This window comes from Dunckerocampus dactyliophorus, chromosome 12 (assembly GCF_027744805.1).
Source record: "Dunckerocampus dactyliophorus isolate RoL2022-P2 chromosome 12, RoL_Ddac_1.1, whole genome shotgun sequence".
Lineage (NCBI taxonomy): Eukaryota > Metazoa > Chordata > Actinopteri > Syngnathiformes > Syngnathidae > Dunckerocampus > Dunckerocampus dactyliophorus.
The window spans coordinates 21,050,572-21,069,947 of NC_072830.1; the positions used below are offsets into that span (position 1 = coordinate 21,050,572).

Here is a 19,376-nt window from a genome sequence, read left to right on the forward strand (position 1 = left end):
TATTGATGGTTGTTATTATACTTGAATTATTATATTTTTGTGCAATATTTCATTCTATTTTTGAAATAACATTTCCTTTTTCAGGGTGAGATTTCTAGTCCTGGAACCTCATGTTACTAAAAATGTCAACATGAAAAATAGTACAAACTATTACACAGAAGGCCTCAGGACAATACTGCTGAAACAAAAGGCAGACTCACTTCCATAACTTTCGGGCTTCCCTGACGACCCAGTGTGCTCAAAATGAGGCCCCATTTCTGGGCTGAGCGAGCCTCGTCGATGGCCTTTATCCTGAAGGCACGCATGGCCTCATGGTCATAGTACTCCCTGGAGAAGACCTTACTATAGGGATCGTATCTGCAAACAAACAAAAATAAAACAAATATTGGTAAGCACTATAAAACATGGAGTCCGACCACAAATATTGTTCCATATTGTATTGCAGGGTCCGAAATGCAAGACGAGATTACAATTCCAATCATGAATACGCATCAAGTATGACAGGAGTGTAAATCTGAGCTACTTCTGAGTGTCTAATCTTCTATCCTTGGATACGGTGGGTTCATTTGAGATTACAATCTTGTTTGTGGACGAGACCAGCGAGCTGTGCAGCTATGCATATACCTATAATACAGTTTCACGTTGCACACAAACAACAAGTTGTCGAAAAGCATTGTGCAGCCGTATGAAATGTCTTTTTTCTGCAAATGCCGATGAGATTAGTATTTATACTCAAATGAATCCAGAAGCAAATTTTATTTTCATTTAGGTTGAGTGCTCCATTAACAAAGACTCACTTTTGAATGACACAGCCAGCAAGATACTTCAACAAAATGTCTGTGATTTAATTGTATTTTGCAGTGGTGTAAAACTGCACATACTAAGGAGGGGGAATAATATTTTGATTAGTTTATTCAGCTTTTTACTTTGTTAAGGAAGAATTTTACATGCGTTTCAAGACTGCAGGCATTCGCAACTGGACTGTTCAGGTTGTTTTAGATGACATTTCGCCTCTCATCCGAGCAGGCTCCATCAAAGCAACAATCAAGATGAAGTGGGGCCTCTGTCAGTCGTTTGGGTGGAATCACCCTCATTAGCATTACATTCAGATGTAACGGGGACAACATGGCTAAAATAGAAGTGTGATTGTCTCCCAACCTGAAAGTTGCTACCTCGATCCTCTGTCCCCCCGTGACCATGTCCAAGTATTTTTGTTTGTTCTTGTCTGGGCATGCCTCTACCTTCCTTAGAGGATAAAAACGATAGATCCTGCACCAACCTATCAGACTATAACTGTCCTACCTAATAAGACAAAAGCTGTCCTACCTAGTCTTTTGAGCATGAACTGCTGAAGCCTTTTCAGATGAGAGGCAAAACATCTAAGATAACCTGAACAGTCCAGTTGCGATCGATTTAACGCCCTGAGAACACAATGGCTTGGATGAAAGAGAATATTCACAGCCAATACTGCAGGCATACCAAATGAAGTCTATGTAATTGCCTTTTTGATGTCATATTTAATTATAAATGAGTTCTACAAATCCAAGTCTGCATTATGTTTCATTTACAATACCTGTAGGCAGGGATATCCGGATTTGCAATCATGATTGACTCGAGGTGAAATCGTCCATCTCCCAGATAACTACAAAAACAAAAATATTATTTTCAGGCGATGATGAAGAAATTAAGACAAGAAATTAAGAAAAAAATTTGACTTTCTTGCTCCCCCCTTGTTCACTACCTTGTAACGGAAGACAAAAGATCTAGCAGGGCTAAGGCCTGAGGCTGGAGTGGAAGATCGACCCAGCTCAACTGTGCAGGAACATGACCCCAAAGATTGGAGCATGCTGTTTACAGAGAATGCAAGCCCTTGCAATTAACCCTTGGCCTTCTACTGGGGATTCGCGCAGGCAGAGATTACAAACAGAGAGAACACTGAGCCATGTATTGTAGGAGAAACACTAGGCAACATCTATTTATGTAACAGACTTTCCAAAGGGAATAGAAAGTGTTTTACAGAGCATGTAAGAATGGAATAAATGGAAAAATATTAAAAACAATAGCAAAAAAAGAATCATCTAGAGTAAACATGGTAATGAAGAACAAATGTTACTAGCACAACCGCATTCTCGCATTCCATCACACAATTGGAGCCTCCCTAAAGATGGTGGTCTGTTTACTCAGACCCATGGATTGAGAGTAGACTTTTAAAAGACAGTGATTTGACTTCAGTGCAGCAAGGTTTGGACTTTGGGGTAGTTCCTCCATGAATGGGACACATCTTGCCCTGAACCAGGACACTGCCTGAGGTAGCAACTCCCTAATACGAGTGGCACTGATTTGTGCCAGAGGGGCAGTACTTAGAAAAAGTGCTTAGCTCTTCAACACAGCTATTTTTTTTTTTAACTGTATCATGCCAGCAGGTGATGTTTAGACCGTGATGATGTTTAGCTATGAGCTGTTTGTTCATTAGCCACAGTAAGTCAGTATATTGCACAAAACAGCAGCAAAGGAAGCAACGTTGTAGCGATAGATAATGTTGGTAGATGCTGACCACTCATGATACTTCTGCCATCTTGAAGAGTTCCGTTAATTGGATTATTTAGAGCAACTGAGTCAACTTTAAGAAGGTGTCTTGAACAAATTATCCTATATACTAAACCAAAAACATGCTAAATTGAAGACGTCTCATCTGTTTACGCTGTGCCTGTTGTTGTCCGTCATTATCTGTAATCGTGATGAAAGAAAATCCTCATTATGTATTCATTCTTTACACTCTGTGATTCGCCAGTCACACACACAGCGACCGCCACTCCCGAGACAGACCGTCCATGCTGGAGCCACAGAGGAGTTGATCGGAGCCTCATTCACGTACACGGTGCAATTGGCAAGTTGAAAACGGCTTGTGTGGCGTTGCCTACTGCCTCCACTTTATTAGGTTTTCCTCAGCTTGCTTCTATTTCGGTTTGCATCTAAAGTTACTTGGTAACTTGGTTGTGTCGTAAAGTACACGGTGCACTTGGCAAGAGAGCGCTGTGTAGGCTTGTGTTGCGTCAGTCAATTATGCAACTCAATTGGGGTAGCATGACCGCTTGTCAGGGGTTGGGTTGCATTGTGGAGGGCTTTATGCGGCTTTCAGACAGGGATTGCACAGTGATACTTGTGCACAATTGGAGGTGGAGCTCCACTCCCGCTCGTCTGTGCGGCGGATATGTCACCTTTGTTGACCGCTTGTACTGTATTTAATTACCAAATAAATGCAACAAGAAACATTTCCTATCTTTCACTTTTAATGCACACCCCTACTCGCTAAATATGGCAATCATGTCACTAAATTGTCAGTGCTGATCTCTTCATGAGGTGTGTTATGAAGTGGAGTCAGTCGCCACATTACCATTATTAATGAAGCAAGACTCCCACTTAACCCTTTATCTTCCTCCTCAATATTGAATAAAGCAAAATTTCTGCTTGATCAAAAATCACTCCATGCTATTTACTGTTCTTTGGTATTACCATATCTAACTTATTGTGTGGCGATATGGGGTAATAACTATAAAAGTAATCTTAATTCGCTAAATGTACTGCAAAAAAGAGCCGTTAGGATAATCCATAATGCCACGTATAGTGAACATACAAATCCTCTATTTATAAAGTCACAAATATTAAAATTCGCTGATCTAGTAAACTGCTAAAATTATGCACAAAGCAAACAATAACCTGCTACCCAAAAATATCATACAAGAGGAGACATATGATCTCCGGGAAAAACTAAATTTAAAACACTTACTGAATATGCGACGCTAAAAACCCACAGCATTTCATTATGTGGAATCAAATTATGGAAGAGATTGAGTAAGGAACTCCAACAAAGCACCAAGATGAGCGATTTCAGGAAAGAATACAAACTGTTGATGTTTGCAAAATATAAGGAAGAAGAGTTTTGAACCACTGTGTACAAAATGCTATGTATAATCACTACAGCACTCATTAATCTTCATTCTTGTGAGTTGTCTTTATTTGTCAGTACTCACCTATTACACTCCCCTATTGTTACAGCTAAATTCAGTTATGCCTTTAAACTGATTATTATTTATTTACTATTATACTAATTAAGTGATTATTATTCATTATGATTGAAGAAAATCCTGACAATTTTCTTACTACACTCCTTCATTGCCTTATCATTTTGTATCATTTTCCCATGTATTAACTGGTAAAGACTACATCGGAATACAGGAAGTGAATAAAAGTATTGCAATTGATGTGAAATGGACGAGGGGTAGTATTAAGTAAGCTTTGCTTCTTCCTACTCCTTTTGGACATGTGAAACTGCAAATTGAACTATGTGATGTATTCTGTTGTAACTTGTATGCATGTTCAAATAAATTAAACCATTACCATCACCAACACATAGTCACCAATACGCCTGACTTTCATTGCTACTACTAACTTGGAGCATTACTAACTAACTTCCACTGGTGATCGCTGGTCAAGTCGTCAATCAAAACTTCAAGGCTCTTATGTGTGAGAAAAATCCTGCTTTAAAAAAAGGGCAGGCGCTTAGGTCAGTGCCCCTCATTACTGAACGTAGCGTACAATCTCAGAAGACCTCATGAGAACATGCAATAAACCCACTAATTGGTGAACATTTAAAACTGCTGGGAAAAGCCTATTAAAGCTTTGCCTTGCGGGCTACCTGGAAACATGAAGTACCATCATTTTATAGCTTTGTATGTATGTTTGTGTGTGGTAAGAGCACACACACTAAGAGTTCTCAGTGCATGTGTTACATCAACTAGACCATTGACTTTAAAATGCACTCTAGTAGTCCCACTATTCTACAGCTTCTCTTTGCTTGAAAAAATACAAAGCCCTTGTATGATTATATTCCAAACAATAAGCCAGCTGCACTTTTGCAACAGATGTCCTCAGTTCTCAGCAGCTTTTAGAGGTTGCTTTGCTTAAAACTCTCTCTCTCTTTCAACAATCACAGCCATTACATCCATAATGAATTATTCTCATTAAATGTGCTCTTGCTATTATGATAAATACTATGCTGTATGTCTTCACATTATGCAACACTCATCATCACATTCACATCTGCATATGGGCATATTAGAAGCAAGCGAGAGCAGAGGATGGAAGTGGTTGAAGAGCCCTGTGTGAATTGATCAATTATACATTTATTATGGTTCAATGTAAACAGTGGCTGGAAAAATAGTGAAAAATCAATTAAGTGAAAGCCCTTAAATTGGAAGAGATGCATGTTGATAAACTACATTCATTCATGGAAATAATACGTAAATGCAGCCATCTATCCAAGATAAAGGTACTTTGTTATATGCAGAATGTACTGCAATGTACCTCAATGTATATACTGTATGGCGTTAAGATTTAATTTGGGCGTTATAGGATTTAATTTGCATAATTTGCCATGACACAAAATCCAGCCAGAGTGGAGAATTTGAAAAATTCTGACTCCGTGTTTGTGTGGACAGGTAAAATTGAGCTTTTTGTTTTGTGTCTTAAGAAATGTGCGACATTACCTCATGTTTTTAAACCTTATATCACAAGGATACCATCGAACGACAAGCTCCACAGACAGTCCCATTATAAAGTGTTTGTGAGCGAGGGTGAACAGGGGGTGTGCCCTGGGTGGTCCAAATGTATGTATAGGATGAGGAACACTGTTCCTGGCGTCTGAAGTACGGTGTTTATTTGAAGGTGATTTGATATTTGAGATTATGTACAAATGCTTGTGTAAGGGTGGCGCAAGACATTCTGCTCTCCATTGACTGGTCCACTGAGATTTGTTACTTCCATGATACAATGTGTACAGAACGAGTAATGGCCTCACATTAGCCGTTCCTATCGCTGTGCACTTTTATTATTGATTCCTAGCAGGAAGGCAGTTTGAAAGCAGAAGTAATTGTTCCCTGCTTAAATTTTGAAACTGTGCTGCATTTTATAACCTTTGGAGGTCTGCAGCCGATGGTCTGATGAAGTGCCGTCAATGTTTAGTGGATGTGCAAATGTAGAAGACAAGGCAAAAGACAATAGCAAAGCACGAGACAAAATCTCTGACAAACGAATCCATTCTCCCTATCAGCACATATCAAAGAAAACACACATTGAATTAGTAGGTGAAGCACTGTAACCCTTTTACTTTCTTTTCCATCCCATGCCAAAAGACATGCACACACTCACATACACACACCTCTCTATCTTGCCCCCACGGGGCCTGGCTTATGTATATAGAGTCAAGCTTGGCCTTGTCCCGCTAGTTTAATCTCATGCACCGGGAGGCTTTAATCACATGGACCAACACACAGCAGGTGATCCACCTTGGCATTATCTCACCTAGGGAATGACCCGTGATCTCATTGAGCATGAGAGAAGTTGCATATTAACACTGCAAAAAGGTACAGTCCTGCATGATATGGTTTCTCTTTTAGAGGAGAAAGAAGAAAGAAGAATACAAGAACAGATAAAGGGGGGTTCATAACTACACTCAATTGACAATGAAATCACACAACGGAGCTTTATCATATTTGAAAGCAGTATTTTTGCTGCTCGTGTCGGTGTACCTAATGCTGCAGCTGGTGAGTGAAATGTATTGTGAGAAAGAAACTAATTGGAAAAGGTGCTTGTGTCTGGCTTGCTTCATTGCTGTGCAAACTGTGAAGTTATTTTTAACCTTGGTTGCTTCTGGCTGCCCATAAAATGAAAAATAGTCATAGAAATAAGCTTTCTATGACTGGTGTGATGTCATCCTGATTATTACTCGTAACAAGGCCATGGCGATGGCTGAGATATACAGTATCTACTAAATGGGGGAAACAAAAGACAAGAGTAACAAAAACGGGGTGAGAGGCAAAGAGAAAATATTTCTTACATTATGGCGTTGACATTGCGGTCCAAACGAGGAGAGGTGCAGCCCAAAATTTCTCCCGGTGACAGAGGTCGACACTGCGGGACCAGAACATCATAGTCTGATTTGAGGGCTGCACTCACAGCCTGTAGCATGGAGGAAAAAATGGAACTGAATTTAAAAACGCAGATTGTATTCAGCTCAACCTCACTGCAAGTTGCTCGGAATAACTTATGACATAGAGCACCGCATCGTTCACTGTACTCCCCTGCAAAGGGTGTATAATAATGTTGTCGTGACTATGTGAGACGATCACTTTTTCATTTTAGCACACACATCCCATTAATGTTATGCACAGTTTTACATTACGGCATATTCATCAAGTCGCTTAGCTTGCAGACATTTTCATATTTCTTCACACACGACAGGAGGCTTTTATCATTGTTCATCGAAGCCATTGATTGCCTTGTTTGTGCACATATTTTCTCGTGTTTCTGCAGATGACAGCACCCCCACCCCCTCATACCAGCAAAAAAAACACAGAAATAAGAGCAAGAGTCAGTGTGCAGCTGAGGCAGGGGAAGCAGAATATGTATGCAAATTATACAGGGGAATAAAGGTTGGGATTAAAATAGGGCAGTGACGCAAAAACGGAGAAAGAGGTCAAAAAAGATTACACTGGAGATGTGATCCCAAAGTCATCCTCGGCTGGTCATTAACGACTTCGCTTCTCGCTGTAACAGGACTGCCAATGTGATTTGAAACGTGGATTGGTCATGAAATAAATCGCTTCTCAGCGCTTCAACTGTACATTAATTGAGGCAAAGTGAGAAGCTGAGCGTGCCGAGAAGAAATTAGCTACAGTGCGAGGCGGATGACGGATGAATTGAACGATTAAAAGCTAATTTAAGGAAGTCAACAGGGAATAACAGTGAACTCTGAGCTTTTCCCGCCCATACTGTGAGACCTCAGCAAGCCTACACACTGTGAGGCACGAGTCAGTTGGAGGCGGATGTTCATACGGTGCAAGCTATACACACATGGGCCACTCAAACATATAATAAATATGACCCAAATGGGCAGGGCATGGTTTAAAATGACCCGTGGTTACTTCAGGGGAAGCCTTAAGTGTGATTCAACACAGCAGCATTATTGAACAAAGAGAAATAAAGTGGAGTTCAAGTTGTATGCTATACCTTCTGCCACTGCTTATATAAAAAGCAGCGAGCTGAACGGCCTTCATAGTGCACACCAGCCTTTAAATCCAAAATAACTTCTGTCGGATTTCTCAAACCCACACTTGAGCTGAACTTGAGTGCAGAGACCGCAATTCTCCTCGGATGTGCAGAAATATTTATGTGTCTGACAATGCAACGAAGACGCAAATACCTAAAGGTATTAATGAAATGGGAAAATTAAGATTATGTGCCTTAGCTAACACATCTCTCACTCACGGGGGTGAGAGATTATTAAAAAGTGTCCTTATTTTAGCAACATGAACATAAAAGTGCATAACTACATTGACTATTTTTGGTGAAAATTTCAGAGATCCATGACTACTTCTATTCCTTCAAGGTGTTTTTGTGATAAGGTTTCCACAAGTACCAGTGCATGAAGCAGGAATAGGCAGTACTAAACAATTATTGATTACTTCATTGATAAAAATAGCCCATCTTTTCACATTTGAATCCACATGACTATGTTCAGTTAAGATTAAAAACTCTGTAAAGCTTTCTACTATCCTCTAACATCCTGGAAATGTACTTGAAATTGATGCCATATTAATAAAAAAAAATGTAATTGAAAAATGTCAACTGAAAAAAAACAACCATCTTCCGGTCTCTTCGTCAACACTTGTCGCAAACTACGCTATAAAACTTCCTGTATCTGATAAATCTGTCCATTAAAATAAAAGCATGCTAGAACTGCATGCACGGTTAAGCTACACATCCAGTCTACACTTGCAACTTTAGCTTTGTAGCACGTTTTTCAGAGCAGCCCTTTCTCATTGGAAAAAAAAAAGCTCACCCAGATTCACCTCTTCCAGTCCACCTTAAAAATAACTGCTTTGGCTTGGTGTGGATGTGGTACTGTCCGCTCTTTTCGCCATAACACTGGTTAGCAAGAAGCCCGCAGCTCTCTTAACTCTGCTGCCCCATTAGCTATACGCTAATCTGGAAAACAGCAGCATATACTTCGTAACGCGGTGTTGTCTAATGAATCGATTGGCTGCATAAGTAAAAATAAACCTTATGATTGGCTGGACAGTGTTCGTCACTGTGTTATATGTTTGTTGTTGCCTGTGACTCACGGAGTTGCATTGCAAAATATTATTTGTTTATTTTATTTACAATTATGTCGGATTTTATTTCGTGCACTGCATGAATTTGCTTTGCGCTGAGAAAGCTTCAGCGGTGTGCGGCTGCCTCAATAGGTTGCTGATCAAAGAAGTGATCAAAGTTAGCTCCTGACTATTCCTGCATCTTGGCAACTTTGGCACCGTAGAAATGTAGGCCTGACTGTCACAAGTTGGAATGGAGCCTCAACAGGCCTCTTGGTGTTGTGCATACCAATATATAACAAATATATCAATTAACACGAACAATGGTCTCAAAATAATGGTGACAATAATATTGTTTATCAGCAATAATTTGTAGGACAATTCTTGTCCACCAATTTTTTTTTATCGTGACCTGCCTATGCATACATAGCTATAAATAGATCACAATCACAACATACAAGATAAAAAAAAATAAAATAATGTAATGATGTTAATAATCCTGAATCCTAATAAACTGAATGAGGGAATTGTCTTCAATTGTATACCTCTGGCATGAAGCCTCTCGCTTTGTTGCTCCAGTTGAGGCATAACAAACAAAATGAAAATTCGCACATAACAATAGGTCATGTGATCCATCACCTGTAGTGCAGCCACAAACTGAATGGTGCTGACAATCGCCAGAAACTGTCCAGGGGGGAAGTTCAACTTGACCGTGTCCAGGAAGTGTGCATTGTCCATCTGGATGTCCACAAACACGTAGAGCATCTTAATACCGGCGGTAGAGTCTATGGGCACTGAGGAAATGAAGACAAAAGAAAGACAGATGAATAATTTACTGGGTTGTGTCAGGTGAGCCTGCGGCACATCCACTACTGATGATGCCTTAAACATGAATGCGCAGCACATGTTCATGGGTACTGTATGTGTACAGGCACCATTGTGAATAAAGCGAAGCTCAATCTGCGTGTGAACCTGATGCAAAGAGTTCTATTATTTAGGTAAGGACAGAGACACTTGCGATTACTATTAATGTCATTAATTTCACAGACCATTTGTGGCGCAGCCGTGCCTTGAGGAGCTATCTTAGACACTCTTGGATGAGTTGGAAGCTGAATAAAGTAGGCTGGAGTCCAAGAAAATGAGAGGAAAGGGCATGAGTAAAACATCGGGATTATTCCCATTAGCACAGATCATCATAATTCTTGCTTTTGCACAACATGAAATGTGCAGATGAAGAGCAAAGGGGCGTTGTTCCGACTGAGCAAATGACCTATTACGTTGCATGTTGTATACGCTGGTATTTGATAGCCTAGATTAGTGCAACACGGGGGAGAGATGAGAGCAAAGCATGACAAAGGGGAAAAGGGGAGCAGCAGACACTAAAGGGCTGTGAGATATGAAACTACAAAGAAATGAAAGCAGGATAGGATAGAAGTGAGGAAGGATACATTCTTATTAACGTCTGCTGAAAAACACTAGAATCTAATTTGAGAGGGTGTGGTGGTGGTGGAAAATATACCAGACCGTATATATTCCAGATAACGCAGCAACAAATAGAAGAGTTAAACAGTAATTGTGTATGTTTGAAGGTTTTAAATTACCTGACAACAGATGTGATAAATAGGATTCCATCTCAGTGGGGAAGGAAGAGGAAGGGACGGATAAGAGTCATTTTGAGAGAATAGACCAGGCGTCTCATCTATAAAAGTGTGCGTGGAATTCTGACTAAAAGTCTCTGTACGCCAGAAACCCAAAATATGCATACAGACAAAAATGATGAGACTCATAAAAAGTGACACACAGACTTTTATGCTATTTGTGGTTTATAGATCTCATTGTAAGCAGAAGTGTGCGTACGCAACTCTGCCTCATGTCACGAACAGGGGTCACCAACCTGTCAATTACGCTCGACCAGTCGATCTTTGGGACTTAACGCCGTCGAATGCTGTTGTAATTTCCCAAATTATACATTTAGATTTCTGCAGGCACCGTTCAGGGCGGACTTCATGTTTTTTATGCCAGGCAACTCGCAGGGCAGCAATGGGTCCTGCTTAGGCCATTCGGGCAGCTGCAGGTATATATTTATGTCTATCTGTGTTGGTGATAAAAGGTACCAGACAATACATCAGACATTATATCAACGTCAAATCAGCCGGCTGGATGAAATTCTGCACTGTGTATTAATAAAGCCCAACGTTCCACTGCATCTGCCTCTCTGACCGGAGGGGCGGTGTGGATGAGGCACTCCAGCGAATTAGCTTATTTGCTCATCCGCAAATAATACCAACTTTAAGTCTTTTGTCACTTTACAAATGTCGTTGATATACAAATTTAACAGTTTTGGTCCCAATATGGACCCATGGGGTACCCCACATGTGATATTTAAACTTGCAGATGTGTATTCCCCTGTCTTTAAAAATTGCTTCCTGTTTGCTAGGTCGCTTTTAACCCAATTCAAAACTAATCCTCTGATTCCGTACCTCTCTCATTTTGTTGCTAAAATATTGTGATTAATTGTGTGGAAGGCTTTTGTAGGACCATGAATACTGCAGCTGCACACTTTCTGTGGTCTATAGGATTAGAAATTTGTCCAATTCGTCCATTTGTCCAAACAAATGTACCTTTAGTTTTACCAGGCATTAAAATGGATCAATAAACTGAAGAAACGAGGGCGGTCTAATCATTTTTTCCATGACTGTAGGCCTATGGGCTCCTGTACTGGCTGTCGTCGAGGCATCCAGCGCCGTCACCACACGGAAACACCAATATCGTGAAAGCAATATTGTGGATCACTACAATGTGTCAATTCCATGACAATAGATATGTGATGTTACATATATCAGTATCGGTTGATATCAGAATTGGAAATTGAGAGTTGGACAATATAGGCAAAAAAGCCAATATCGGACATATCTATCTATCTATATACTGTATGTAATGTCTAACACCGCCGCCACGAGTGGCTGCCTTTCAAGCAGATCGACGAGCAGGCAACAACGTCAACAACTATAAGGCGTGCAGCTTATTTGTGCTTCACTGAATGGCTAACAGCCAGCGTCCCGGATGGACATGCACTGTATGTGAACAAACTGTGGTGTCATCCTGGCCATGTGAAAATTAAAATGTCCATCAATACAACATTTTTTTTATATTGGTTTTCATTATCGGGAAAAAAACAGATACCGGTCTACCGATATCACATTTTTATGCTAATATTGGGCTGATGATATCGGTGTGTCAATATTATCGGACATCCCTAGTCACCACTCATGTGGTACTCACGAGCACATACAATATAGGATGTTAGATTTGACTGATAAAATATATCCGTTAGTGTTAAATTAACAGTAACAATAACAACACTTTCCACATGTTTTTTTTAAGTCAATAACAGCATGACTGTTGACGCAATGATTAATAAACATTTACTGGGTTCCACAGCATGTTTATTTCTTACATATGACTTCACTTCACCACTTAAAATGTGTTTTAACGTGTCTCCAAAAAGTACATAAAAGGTACAATGCTGGAATACTAGTGCACACATCTCATGTCAGTCACGTTTTTTTTTATAGATCACTTACTTTGCATGGAAAACGGCATACGCAAATTTTTGGGCCTGTTTTGTGCGTATGCAAGCTTCATAGATGCCACCATGGAACTTACATACTGTGTACAGTCCACCATGAGGGCTGGTGGGGTATAGGAGAAGTTGAGTGGAATGTACAATCGAGCTTACAGCTTTCAATTGTTTATGGGCACTCCCAAAACGTAAAGGGCAAACAATCGATTGGTACTGAGGTGAGGATGGCAACCGGCTCTTAAAACGCTGCAATTAGAGATACGGTCAATGAAATGGACAGAACTCACTGACCTCATCACTGTTGTTATTGAGGCTGCAAAATGTGTTAACTTTGTGATTGACTATGATTATCCAAACCCCTTAACTATACTTGTTTAATACGTCCTTTGAAGATGTGTTTTTTTTTGTTTTTTTTGTTAATCAACATTAGTCCCTGTCACTTCCTGCAAAGCCCAGACATTTTTGTGTATCTGTGGCACTGACATGGAATGAGAAGGCAATTTAGTCCTGCAAATAATCCGCCCTTCTTATAATTTGAGGTGTATAAACCTCTACTTTTTTCTGACACTTTGAACCCAGCGGCTTATACAGAGATGCGGCTAATATATAGTCACGTTGTACACGTTGACAATTTAAATGTCCATCCCTATTCTTTACACAAGGAGTTTATTAGTATCATTAGTAAAAATGTTGATGCATTAAATTGGATATTTTTTGTACCATTTTCTATTGAGTATTGATTAAAATAATCTGTCCTTTTGTATATTTTAATTCCAAAGCATTCAACTTTGTTTTGTTTTTCAGAATCTTTGACTACAGCTGCAGGAGTTTTATGATGACAAAACACAAAAGGTGACAGCGGCATACAAAAGCAAAAATAGGTCAGAAAATGAAAGTAGAAGACATATTCTCTATGAGTCACAACAGCATCTTTAATCTCTCACAGGTGTCTGACATGATGTCAAACAGAGCATATGATGTCTTCGTGATTGAGTGGCCAAGGTCAGGATGAAATACACACTGACAAAGAAATACACACTGGCTTTAGTCAAGCTGGACGAGCTTTGTACAGTTCCTAATGGCGGTCAATTTTGGTCAAAAACTGAATGAGCCCAAGCATAATACAAATCAACAATTACCACCAGAAGATTTAAGTTTTAGAAAAGGTCCACCCAGAGCCCAGACCTAACTAATTTGAAAATCGGACGGGTGAAATTGATATAAGAAACGCCCTCTGATACTTTTGGATCGCTTTGGCAAGGAAGAGCAGTGTTTCCCACGTGACTGCAATCTAGTTGTCGTGGTGGGTTGCGGAGTGGGGGTGCTAGATGACACCATCGTATAATTTGCATAATTGTCCATGACGCATATGCGTGTAATTGTAATGGACACTGTAGGAGAGAGGAATAACGTTGCAGGAAACAAAGTGAGTACAAAACATGATAAGTAGGGATGTCCCAATCCACATTTTTTGGCTTTTGATCCGATCCGATTTTTTTAATAGTCTTGCCAATCCGATCCGCTACCGATGTTTTTTTTCTTAATAATAAGCTTTTGTTCCGAACATGAAGTTGTGGAATTGAATCCATCTATTTTCTATGCCGCTTATCCTAATTAGGGTTGCATGGGTATGCTGGAGCCTATTCCAGCTGACTTTGGGCGATAGGCGGGGTACACCCTGGACTGGTCGCCAGCCAATCTCAGGGCACATACTGTATAGACAAACAATCATTCACACTCACATTCATACCTATGGACAATTTAGAGTAGAGTTTACTTTTTTATTACACTGCATGACCAACAATATTATTTGGCTTTTGTAACAAACCTCTGTGAGTCAGGTCCCTAATCCAATAAAAGATCCAATAAAAGTCCATCCAATAAATGATACAATTGGAAAAAATTTGCGTGCAAAATACTTTTAGGCTAGGACTAATCATTTGACATGGTTATAGGTCAATTTGTGGTGTGATTTAGAATATATGACATTCCGTCCGGGCATAGTGAGAGGGAACTACCGCTGTAGCGATGGAGCCGAATATCCAACGTCCAACGTGAAACTAACTTCACCACAGTACACTGCGGACATGTCTGTATATCGGTGTTGCGTTTTCTTCTTTTTGTGGGTGGCAACCAGCTTTGAAGCGCTTTACTGCACCTACCATGTTGAAATGTTACTCAGAGTTACAAACGTGATACGGCAACCGGATCGGCCGATCTCGATCCTGAAGATCGTATCGCGACATCCCTAATAATAAGCAAAACAAGTCTGTTTAAGATACAAATTCACTTTCATCAGTTGCTTCTTCTGTTACTGTTGTTTTTGTTTTTTAAATGTCACAAAGACAACAGAGATGCCTGTGAAAGCTTTTAGATGGGGGAGGGGTCCACAGCAGCAACCGATACATGCTTTGTCTCCGACAGTCTCCAATAAATAATAAAATAAGTCGGTAGATTTGTCGCTAGTCACGTTTTTAAAAAATAACATCTAGGTTTCTTAATACACTAAATATACCAAATATAGTGCTAAGCTGGCAACACTTATTCTCCCTGCAACGTCTTGTTATTCTCTGGCAAACCAGGTGGATAAAAGTTGTGTTAAGAAGTGGATTTTCTGTTTACTTTGGACTCTTGGACTTTCTGTTTCCTTTGGACTCTGGACAAATTTGGAGATGTGTTCCTTGGAATTATTATAATTATTATTTTTTGGAGCATATGTCTTGTTTTCTTTTGGAAAACAACAAAAAAAGAAGCAGACTTATGATGTATATCACTACCTACTGTACTGCTCGGAATTGTAACGATAATCTACATTCACAGACCAACTCATTATCATGTGTTTATGAGCAAGGGCGATCTAGTGGCGCCAAATCTATTTACGGTGGTCCAAATTTATTATTTGGTCAAATGTTGCCAAGTGAATATGTTTCATGCTGACTGAATGCTGTCATTAAAGCAAAAGGTATTAGCTTCAGAGTGCACACACTGATTCTTCTACTTTGTGGATCAGCTAGATGTTTAAAAAAATACTCTAATGATTTTGTTTACAGTTGAATTGTACAAGCTTTAGGCCACATTGTTTTTTTTTAAAAAAGTTTTAGATTCATCACACAAAAAAATGAAGCGTTTTGACGGGTGTGTTCCTAGTTCTACATCCACTCGATCAAATATCTGTATGTTTCCACAAATGTGTTTCTCATCTCTGTCGTAAACATCATGACTTGCACACAGAACACATTAGTGTATTTCACAAGTGAACATTAAAGTCAGTGTTATAAAATTCAGATGACTATTTGGAAGAGACCTAGCAGAAAGACACATTTTGGCATCTTCGTGTCCTGCAAGAGACAGATAGCAAGGTCCAAGAGATGCTTGAGGACACCTCTAATGCATGTTCTCCATTGATCTGCAGTGTCATTGCCATGTCTAGGCACCAGAGGTCTGATGCGCCTGCCATACTAAGCTACCATTGTATGTTTCTTTTGATCAATACTTTGTCTGTGCTGCAGGTGGTAGTTCAGTATAGTACCAGCCGCATGGAGAGACTCACACACAGAATAGACTCACCGAGACAGCTGTGGCCATAGTGCACCATGAAGTCGGCTCCCAAGGCCCGGGCGGTGAAGTCGTCTACGCAACAGGCCCCATATGTCACGTCCCCCATCACGATGGTGTCTGCTTCCGTGAACCTGGCATGCAGTCACAAGTGTATGCTAATTAGTGTAGCCCGCAGAATGCATATGCAACCTCCTGTTGCTCATAACCAGACCGATCGATGCACACTGCATGTGATGAAGAGAGCGCTGAATAAGATCAATTGCAATTCACTCACTAGTAGAAAGAAATGACCAAATTGTATTTGACATTAATCAATGACTGAGTCAGAGCTTGTCAGGGCCATTTTTTCTACCAGTCGATTGCATACAGTATGTGCAATTCAAGCTATCTGCTGGTTAAAATGGTTGAAGAAAATACTTTATTATGAGTAGCTAGTATTGCAATATATTCATGATGTGCTCATCCATTCCAGTTCCAATATGCCAATCAATAATGTGTTTCCATGGAGCGCATTGTATTGCATTAACTGATGATCAGCAATTCTCTCTTTACTATCCAGTGTGTGTGTCTTCATAGATACCCAGACAGATTCCTTTGTCATTGCAAATAAATACAAGGTGATACGTGACGCATAAAAACTATATTTAAAAAAAATCAATAAGTAATTGAATAAATACTACACACATGCATATAACAAAAAATAGTACCTAAAATAGTGCATAAAAGAGTCCCAATTTATTGCACAAGCCTTATGTTACATGTCAATAGTCACACACATACTAAATGCCTCAGCTAGACATTTAACCTTCAAAATAGACACATTTATATAAATTATTAGGGGTGTGACGAAATATCAATATATCCAATTATCACAATATTTAACCCTAAAATGGATTATCCATACACTCTCGCCGTGTATCATTTTATTACTACTAAAATGCAGCTGCTATAAACAGTTTTCACTGTTCCTCCTCAGTGAGTCAAGTCACTATTTTACATGTCATTCAGGAGGAGCAATACGGGTCAAAGTGCATTCCTTGTCGGCTCAATACAGGTGTTGTTAGCCCTACGTGACAGCACACATGCATGTCATGTCTGTTTAGTCATGACATGAATTGTCATGTCGCCGCCGCACAGCAATCGGTTTTTGTGGTCGACTTTGAAAGCCATTTATTGTCATATTCCGATCACGTGTTTTTTTTTTTATGGAAATCGGACGATACTAATCGGTGGCCCTTTGTATCGCAGCATCCCTAGCAAAAACACGGCAGATCAATTATTTGCATTCAGTAATTAATAAGGTACACAATAAATTGACTTATACAATTGACAATAAATTGTTAATTGATTGGCTGATGGAAAAGCTGGGTGTATGTATTGTCACTCAACTTAACGTTAATGTAATGTTTTATCGTTTACAGTGGTTCAGTTATTTTTACACTTGCATGAAAGTAAAGAAGGTGACAGAAATGAGCTATGTGAGGCACATCTGCAATGGAAGTCCTTGTCACCTGTATGAGTGGTAAAAATGATACAAGGAAATGGTTACTTAAGGATCCCATATTATGCAAAATTGACTATTTCATAATGTTGTAACAGCAATACAAGCCTGTTAATGAGCACCAAATGTGAGCGAAAAGGCGGTCAAATGGTCGTGTTCGAAATTTGAAGTTTTTATGACCAACAACTCTCTTTCGTCAAAAACACGACACAGTCTCTGACCCGCTCTTAGCTTCAGTAGATGAACCCTCCCATGTTTACACCTGCCACTTCATGGAGCACAGCTTTGAAAAAGCTGGCTTTGCTACACAGCCTAAAATAAGGTCAGCTCCAGATGTGTTAAAATGTGACGATAATGTGACGTTTGTGTCCCCCACTTCTTGATGTTACTGATATATGACATCTATTACGTGGGACAAGTGCATAGTTACAGTGTACTGTATAAAAAGTGGTTACATTTACAATAGTGCTTCTTGGAGCCACACACTTTGTCAGAGGTGTGAACAAACACGGCTCATTACCATTAATGCTATAGACACCAGGATTGGGTGATAATTTTTATATACCGGTGTACCTGTACAAATTCTTCCAATGATAAAAAAATGACTTATACCGGTATAAAACCTGGGTTCGATTCTCCTTTGGGCATTTCTGTGTGGAGTTTGCATGTTCTCCCCGTGCGTACATGGGTTTTCCCCACATTCCAAAAACATGCATGTTAGGTTCATTGGCGACTCTAAATTGTCCATAGGTATGAATGTGAGTGTGAATGGTTGTTTGTCTATATGTGCTCTGTGATTGGCTGGCGACCAGTCCAGGGTGTACCCCGCCTGTCACCCGAAGTCAGCTCGGATCGGCTCCAGCATGCCCCCGCAAACCTAATGAGAAGAAGCGGCATAGAAAATGGATGGATGGCTACCAGTATAAATGATAAAAGGAAAAAAGCAAAGTTGATGACGTGTTTTTCCTGCGACTGCATTTGACGCAGCGGCACCTCACGTGTACCACGGCATGTGGGGCCGCAGCATGATTACCGTGGAATTGGCCAATAAAAACAGAATTTACCGAAATCTCGAGGAAATTGACATAACGTGAATGAAGTGCTGTCATCGTGAGGAGAAGGGGCGTTCATGTGGGGAAGTATTTACTGCTTGGACCGCTTAATCGTGGCCGAATCATTCCAAAAACTAAACCGCCTCCTCCCAAACTAAACATGCTGAAATGGCGATAAACACTGGCGAAAGTTGACAGAACCTCCTCTTACGGGGCCTGAATGGAAACTAGCGGGGTTAGCTTAGTTTAGCATGCTTGTGTGGTTGCGTGTGTGCGACTCGGGCAGCGGTTTATTGTTGACAACCCTACTATTAAGATGGCGACAGTTGGAATCTAAAACGGATGGTTATTTCCTATTAAATAAGTGTTTTCAATTTGAAATTGAAAAATGTATTATAATTAGACCCACATTTGTGGGTCTAATTCCATCCCATTAAAATTCTATGTGACCTGGCGCTCTTTGCAAGTGTATTTACGGTATGAATAAAAAAAAAAACAAACATGTTACAGTAAAATGAGTGTTATTGCAT

The 19,376-nt window shown here is 39.9% G+C and overlaps 1 protein-coding gene across 3 annotated transcripts in view; it reads right to left on the reverse strand.

The window, feature by feature from the left end:
- dph1 (diphthamide biosynthesis 1) overlaps positions 1–19,376 on the reverse strand; it is a 107,783-nt gene that overhangs the window by 35,288 nt on the left and 53,119 nt on the right. For 2 of the 3 annotated variants that reach the window (XM_054794002.1, XM_054794004.1), the window contains 5 exons: positions 16,303–16,424; positions 9,792–9,946; positions 6,896–7,017; positions 1,574–1,642; positions 201–357 (listed from right to left, as the gene is read on the reverse strand). In XM_054794002.1, coding sequence (XP_054649977.1) covers positions 201–357; positions 1,574–1,642; positions 6,896–7,017; positions 9,792–9,946; positions 16,303–16,424 — 625 coding nt within the window. The remainder of the gene's footprint in view (positions 1–200; positions 358–1,573; positions 1,643–6,895; positions 7,018–9,791; positions 9,947–16,302; positions 16,425–19,376) is intronic. The other variant, XM_054794003.1, reaches the window with a different exon arrangement.